The sequence below is a fragment of the Artemia sp. Qi Xiang Cuo genome, chromosome 12 (genome assembly GCF_049724085.1).
Source record: "Artemia sp. Qi Xiang Cuo chromosome 12, ASM4972408v1, whole genome shotgun sequence".
NCBI lineage: Eukaryota > Metazoa > Arthropoda > Branchiopoda > Anostraca > Artemiidae > Artemia > Artemia sp. Qi Xiang Cuo.
The window spans coordinates 3,229,629-3,237,792 of NC_142805.1; the positions used below are offsets into that span (position 1 = coordinate 3,229,629).

Genomic DNA, 8,164 nt, shown 5'->3' on the forward strand with positions numbered 1-8,164 from the left:
CTTCATGAATACTCAGAAATCTCGACCATCCCTAAAGTTGTATGACCATCTACCTTAGTTCTGCCTCAAGATTGATGAATAGATGAAAGACTACCTATCAACAAGTGAAAATGACATCATTTTATACATTCCTTAAAAAGGCTTATGCCACCTGTGCCTCTCACTCAGACTATATGTCTTGGCGTTTCCTCCAGTTAGCCATGGATTGATGGCAACTTGATTTTAATTCAACTAGAAGGCCGTCTGTACATAAACTGCTTTTATTGTGAATGAAAGGCACATAACAAAAGGTACAATGGTTTTGTGCCCGTGCCCCTTAACCCGTCTAGTAAAACCATAACGAAATTGCATCAAAACAAATTTTTGATGCTTTATTTTGTAAAAGCTTTTCAAAAAGAAGCTTGAAAACGCATCAAAACTTCGTTAAAACACATTTTTATACTTTTTGACGGGTCAGACAAAAATTTCAAGGGAGGGGGGTTAAACCAGGTACCCTCCCTGGATGCGGCCTTGTTCCCTGTGGTAGCTCCTCAAACTGACATGGGAACAAAAATCGAAAAATCATTGGAGATGCTTTCCAACAGCATTTTGTAATTACTTTGGCCTATTTACTCTTTTTTTTCCCCATATATTTAACAAGCACAAATGACTCTTCCATCTGGGGGGGGGGGGGTCCACAAAATTACACTGGTAATTTGGTAAGTTTTCCCTCTTGGTAAGTTCTCCCTCTGTTATGAATAGAATGTTGTTGTTTTTTTCAGTATTGGGGCACTAGCAGAAACCATTCATGCTATTCCATGCGTCCTCTCAATATACCTCGATACTTTATTTGCCACTTTCGTGGGAGGACTTAGGGACGAAGAAGGTGATATCAGAAACAATGCGGCGTTTGGACTCGGCGAACTTATTTATCACTCCAAAGATCAGTTGGCCTCTCAATATCCAAATGTCCTGGGTCTCCTTGGTGAAGTCGTCCAAAAAGAGACAAATCCAAATACCATTGATAATATTTGTGGTGTGATTTCCCGTATGATTGAAGCGAATTTAGGGAGCGTTCCGATGGACCAAGTATTCCCGGTTTTATTAAAGAATTTGCCACTTCGAAAGGATACTGTTGAAAATATGTCAGTGTTTAGATGTTTTCAATTTCTGTATAATCATGGACATCCTTTGTTAAGAGATAATTTGAACCAGATATTGGATATTGCTGTGAAAACCCTATTGAATCAGAAATTAGATAAAGGTAAGAATTGCTTTCGACTAAATTAATTAAAAAAAACGTTGTCCACAAATTAAGTTTTTCAAAGAAAAGTAAAGAACTCCATTAAACCCAAAATGAGCAAAAATAAAAGCAAAGTTTCTACCAAGCGAGAAACTACCACAAATCAGCATCGATAAATAAATGATACCCAAAACGAACAGAAATTACAATAAATAACCGAGTCAAACTCAAAAAGAGCAGAAATTAACATAAGTTGGGCTCAAAACCCCTATGTCTTCCCAAGGCCAGAACATAATTTGTACTTTACTGAAAAATATAAATATTTTAACTTTTTTAACTTTAATAGATCAAATAATATTAACATTTTGATTACTAAATATCAGTATATATATTAAACTGACAATGCACATTCTTTTGCATTTATTTTATATTTCGTTTGTTTGTTTGTTATTATCCTCAGAAACGCCAAGTTATCCGTGCGGTCTTTAAATATGTGCTTCTACGGTCTATAGTGAAATAATATGTTAGAAATTAATACACGTCTTGAAATGCGCTTAGTAGACTTCTTCAATGCGTTTTGATTCTCCCCAGATGTAGTTTGGGTTTGAGTGTGGAGCATGTTTCCACCTCTAACTCTTTCCTACTTGAAAAGCTTTGAAGAGTTCATGAAGACAGGGTTTTACCAGAATCTTTACAATCTGCAAATATAATAGATTTTGTTTTCACTTCAACCAAACTGGATGATATGTTAGAGGTAATAGTTGTGCCGTTGAGGTACCAGAAAAGTTTTTAGCCAGACGGCATGTTGCAGAAGAGGTTGTTGGATATAAGCCAAACCTATTAGGAAGCTAAAGATAGCGTTCTAGTAATATTCGGGGGATCAGGACCGGATTCAAGCATGGAGAGGAAGGTGAAGGAGGGTAGTACGCTTGGTGCTGAAATGTAGGAGCTTCCTTGGGTCTTTCAAAAATAATCCAAAGAAATAATTATTGAAGGTCAAAAACTTCAGGATAATTTAAATTGAATGCGTTCTTTTTTTTAATTCAGATAAGTGAGCTGGTTGTGCCTCTGGGTATGAATCCTATTGTTAAGGTTAAAACGAATTATATATTAAGGAAGCGTGTGGCTTATGAGTTTTTTTTTTATGAAGAGTTTTTTTTATATTTGTGGGTTCTAACATGCATTTTGTAACAGTTTAGTTAAGTATATTTTTTTCCTTTTTATTGAGGAAACCCAAATGAATTTTGAACAAAGCACAAAAAGCACAAAGCAAAAAGCACACTTACACCCTGAGGCTTTAGTTCATGCTATCGTGATCTGATGTTAGGATAGCTGGGTGCAGTATTGCCACCTATACCACGAATGTGCTATTTTAGCCCTATTTCATTATGTGTAGCACTGTAGCATGTGTTCAGGACTGCTAAAGTAGTGCTAAACTAGCACGAAAGTACTATTTTAGCACTATTATCGTTATTTTCAGTTGAATTTTGGATATCTCAATGGGGCTTAACTGGTATTTGACTCATTGTACTTACTACTTGCACTTGTTGCACGTTCAAACCGCATCCAGGCTCATCGTGGCGCCCAGCCGACGACGACATGTTTCTTTCCAGAGATTTTGCTCGAGGATGGCAAGCCAGTGACGATCCCACAGTCACCCAAATTGTTGGAAACCCCCAATAGGCTCCAGGTCAGCCTTGACTGCCGCAAGCCATGTTTTCTTCTGTCCTCCTGCTTTCTTCTTCCATTCTGTAATGGATGGCATTTGAGGCATTTTTTTGGTAATATGTTCTTCTGATCTCCGCATGGTGTGGCCAAACCACCTCAGACGCCTCATTGTGACAACATCAGAGACAAGTGGGCAATCCCCACCTCTTCTCCTGATCTCTTCGTTCGAGACTCTGTCTGAGATGCGAATGCCTAGTATATATCGCAAGCATTTGTGATGGAATACGTCCAAGTTTGACGCTTCTGATGCTTTCAGTGACCAAGTTTCACACCCATAGAGAAGAACAGACAGTGCCATGGCTCCGTAAACTCGGAGCTCTGTGCGTGGAGAGATTTCGCTCTGCTTCGAAAGCGAGTTTCTTAGCTGCAGAAAGACGCGCCATGCTTTTGCTACTTCATTAGTCATGGCCTGGGCATCTGCAACAGACTCAGCAAGTATATCCACATCATCAGCGTAATCAAGATCCGTGACAGAGAAGGACGGGCTCACTTCCACACCTTTATACTTGTCGAGGGCCACGAGAATCCAATGAATGACGAAGTTGAATAAGGTCGGTGACAGAACGCATCCTTGACGTATACCCTCCTCAATCAGGACCAAATCCGAAAGCTAACTATCAGCTCTAAATTGGCCCTTGGTTCCATCGTAGTATGCCTTCAATAGTCTGATGATCTTCTCAGGGACTCCGTCCTCTCTCATTGCGACCCATATGACGTCCCGATAGACCAAGTCAAAGGCCGTGATGAAGTCGATGAAGATATGGATTGTCTGCTGTTGATGTTTAAAGCGATGTTCTAGGACCTGTCGTAAGCTTGAGCTCTGATCACAGTAGCCCATGCCTGGTCTAAATCCTGCTTGCTTGTGTTGCGTTCGGGAATGAGATATTTTTCATCCCTATGTGATGGGAAATTTCAAGTAGTGAAGTTTTTTTTTTACCCCTTAAATAGATAACATTTTTTTAAGTTATATCTTAAGAATTCTCACTAGAAAATTTCCAAGGTTCAGCTTTATAGGCAGGGTCAGGTCACAGGTCAGGGTCACACAAGCGGCTCATTTATGTGTAAAAGGATACATTTTTGGTCACTGATTAACTTTTGATATCAATTCATTCATTTTGCCAAAGTTAAATTGGTAAACCATTAATTGGCAATTTGAAGCAACATGTTTAGTTTTCAACTTGAAATTAATAAATGACTCCTTAATCAGTTTTCTATTTATTTGAAAGGAATTGATTTAAAAGAAAAAAAGAATTAACAGTGGAAATTTATTGTATTCATATAAATGATAGTAATTTGATTGCTTTTAGTATATTGACCAAGACCGTATCCAGGATTTTTGTTCGGGGGGGGGGGGCTTACGAAAAATATCTTAAACAACGCACCAAGTTTTTTTATCTGCATTTTCAGTACGTTTTTACGAGTTGGACAGACATTTCGGTGGGGGGGGGGAGTGAATAATCAATTTTGGGAAAGTGAATAAAAACGTGAGAACCAAAGTCTCAGGCGACAACCGAGTTTTAGGATTGACACATGACCGACAAATCCTTTGGACTCGCAGGCGAACGGGGCAACCGGTATTCTTCATACTGTTTGAGTTTACAGCGCAGTTTAACAGCAGGAGGAACTATGACTCTCGGCGGAGTAACACTGTTTCCAGTGATGCACTGAAGATGTCTTTTTCTTTATTAGGGCTAGTCTCCCCACCTTCTATGAAATAAACACGCATTGCAACTGTGTCCGGGGGAAGAAGACTCACTAGTCAATTCTTCAGAGCATAAACTCTTACTCCTCTTTCTATAATTGAATTCCATACTTTACATTTATATACCGTCGTCGAACTACAGTTAAACCAAATCTATTTGAATCCACAATTTTTTCCCACAGATAACAACAATTTCCATATATCAAGTAATTGATGTTTGTTTTGAGTTCAAGTCGATATCAGTTTTGTCTATGGTTAACTACATTATAAGTTCATTATTAGCTTCATTTTTAATTAATTATAATAAGATTGCATTAGATACATTTAAAAATTTTCAAATTTTTTATTTTTAATAAGTAAAAAATTATTAGATTATTAATGATATTTGTGGAAATCTCTCTAGCGTATGATTAAATCTATTCTTTCCTGAAATTTGCATACTTTAGGTCGGGTTGAGGTGAACATCCATATCCTAGGTTTTCTTTCCTTGTGACCTTAGAAAATAGGCACGTTTTCTAAGAGATATAGGGAATCACCTTGTGACTGATCGTGATTCCGTTCTCTACCTTTTTTCTATCTCTTAAGTTCCCTTTGAGGTTCGACGAATGCTATAGGATACCCTTTATTTTCTAATTGTTTCCATGCAATTTGCATCGCTGAAATGGACGTATATACAAAATTTTCGGAAAAAAGTTCAGAAAATTTCCACATTGGCGCCGGTTTTCTAATAAAATCGACTTGTTTATTTAAGCTTTAACTTTTATTCTAAGAAGCTGAATAAATCATAGTTATATTGGCGTTGATTTCTAAGCATCGTGATAAGCATTTTGTGATAATTCTTTGTTATGGAATTTAAAATATGGAAATAAATTAATTAGTTTATGAGCATGATGCAAACAGGAGCGTCATTGCGTCAATTAAGATGTCGCTTTTTGGCTTACGAATAAAAGTAAATTTGTCACGGCCAGTTTTTCTGAGTTCAAATAGTTTTTTTTATGCAAAAACGATAATTTTACGAATTGCACTGAATTCTATCCGTTTTTGTTACTATGTCGTGACAAATTGCTTGCTGTGTTGGCTTTATAACAAAACAGGGGAATTATCTAAAAATGTGGGGAAATCCCTATATGCATGCCTAGGCTTGGTTATTTTTTTTTTCATTAGTCTGAAAAAAAAGTTTAAGGGGTATTTATTTCAATCCTTAAAAAATTCACTGTAGACTAGCCAGAAAACACACTTCGGAATTTTTTTTTTTATTATTATTTTAATAATGCAATGTGTTCTTGCGATTTGTATTAAAATTCTAATTACAGTATTGTAATTACGATTTAATTACGACATAATTAAAAAAATTTAGTTTGGTTCTGTCTTCTTACTTTATAAACCAAAATTTATGCCTTTTTTCTCGTGTATGTTTTTTTTTCTCATACACGTCACATGTTTTCTTGCTTTTACTCCTATTACTACTAAAAACAACTCCTTAGACCTTAGATCCGCCTGTGCCTCCAGAGGCACCCAGGGCATCAAGAAGGAGCCGCCAATCGTCCCGCAGGTTTGCTGCTGCCAATATGTCCTCCCACTGAGGTTGGATTGATGTGTACAGGTTACGGAGATCTGTCTGGTACGTTCGACGCAGGGTGTTTCTGACCCCAAAACAACTCACTGCATCACAAAGCCGCCTGAAGCCAAAACAGCTGCGCACGCTCCTCCTCTGTCCAGTCTATTCAAAACTTCACTCTTTAACTCATCCCATGAAGTTCTTATTTCCTGCAAATTCTTCCTTTTGACCTATTCCTATCCAATTCGAAGACGACCCGTTTTTACCTGGTCCCAGATGGGGGGCCGAAAATTCCTTTTTGCCAAATAACCCAAACACTCATTGTTTTTGAATAAATGCCATCGGGTCACCTTCCATTTTGAATTTGGTGCTTGAATTTATAATTTCTCTGTTGATATGTAAAACAACAAACCTTATATTTCTGTCGTCAAAATAGCGACAGAAAGTCGACATGATGTCAATATTTTCTAAATAAAACACCCGCCGTATTGTTGACAGAGCATAAAATGAAATAGAAAAATTTCTTGTCGTATCGACAGAGATGCTAATTTATACATAACTTTATTATATTAGATTATATCTACCAGGGTTTATACCCAAGGGTGCATCTAGTTTTTTTTACTTCTAGTGAAGGTTCTAGTGTTATGTAGTGTCCTTATAACCTAGAAAGTAACGGTGCTGATTCTTTTCTTCTTTTTCTAATTCAGAGCCAAAGGATGTGATTAGACAATTTTTGCATTCAATTGAGAAAGACTTCCCCGCTGAATTTGGAGGATATATGGCAACTGTGCCGCAAGACGCATTACAGAAGATACATCAAGTGATTAACCAGTAATTATGGAATCATTTTTATGTAATGACGAGCTATTTGTTCTGGAATATTAAATATTTGTTCCCTGATACAAGTCTTAATTCATTACGGAATTTGTTTATTCATAATGCGTTGATCTGTATTCTCCTCTTTTCTCTTCGTCTTGCGCCTTTGAACAACGAATTCATTATTTTTTGTATGCCTTATCTCGTTTGCCGTGTTTTTCTTCATTTACTCTACATCTATTTTTTTTTTGTGTTTTTCTGGTACCTGCCAGTTTGGGATAAAGGCTAAAATATCCTAGCATTTATGTTTTGTCTTATTTGCGCTGCCCTGAAGCTCTGGTTATTGTATGTGGTATCTCGCTCTCTTCCTCCCGTTTCCCTCCCTCTATTATCCTTCCCTCTTGCCCTCCGCTCCCTCTCTTGCTGCTTCTCCCTCTCTTTAGCTATCTTTCCCCTCCCTCTCTTTAGCTCTCTCTCCCCTCCCTCTGTCCCCCCGCCCCTTTTTTCCCGAATGCATCCGATAAAAATTTTGAGATAGCCATTAAGTTAAAAATTCTTCAAAATTCAGATAACAAAAGCTCAGGTGTCGACACAACCCCCCCGGGCCCAGGGACAGGCGTTGTAAGTTATGCCCTGGGGCATAAATGGTTCTTATGAAAAGGGATGCGCGTATAAACTTCAGAGAGGGCTCATTTGATTGGAAATCGAAAGTTCGAACTCAGGTTTTGATAGTCAAAAGAGATCCGAGGGCAACTAGCCCCGCTGTCTTTCCCCACACACCCTTTTTCCCCCAAGCCTATCCGATAAAATGTTTAAAATAGCCATTTCATTAAAAATAATTCAAAGGTCAGATAAGAAAAACTTCTGTGTCGAAGCACCCCCCATGGCCCGGAGGCAGACGTTGTAAGTAATGCTGTAGGGGCATATGTCGTTTTTATGGAAGGGATGCTTGTATAAACTTCGGAGAGGGTTCATTTGATTTGAAGGTAAGAGATCTCATTCACTTTTTAAGAATCAAAAGATATTGGGGCAACTATCCCCCCCCCCCGCAACGCCCTAAATGCATCAGATAAAAATTTTGAGATAGATATTTTGTTAAAAATAGTTCAAAGTTCAGATAACAAAATTATGGTGTCGA

At 37.8% G+C, this 8,164-nt stretch overlaps 1 protein-coding gene across 4 annotated transcripts in view; it reads left to right on the forward strand.

Moving 5' to 3' along the window:
- LOC148945662 (importin-4-like) overlaps positions 1–7,110 on the forward strand; it is a 112,306-nt gene extending 105,196 nt beyond the window's left edge. For all 4 annotated transcript variants that reach the window (XM_089098305.1, XM_089098304.1, XM_089098306.1 and 1 more), the window contains exons 15-16: positions 762–1,243; positions 6,918–7,110. In XM_089098305.1, coding sequence (XP_088954431.1) covers positions 762–1,243; positions 6,918–7,045 — 610 coding nt within the window. In that variant the 3' untranslated portion in view covers positions 7,046–7,110. The remainder of the gene's footprint in view (positions 1–761; positions 1,244–6,917) is intronic.
- The last annotated feature ends 1,054 nt before the right edge of the window (positions 7,111–8,164 follow it).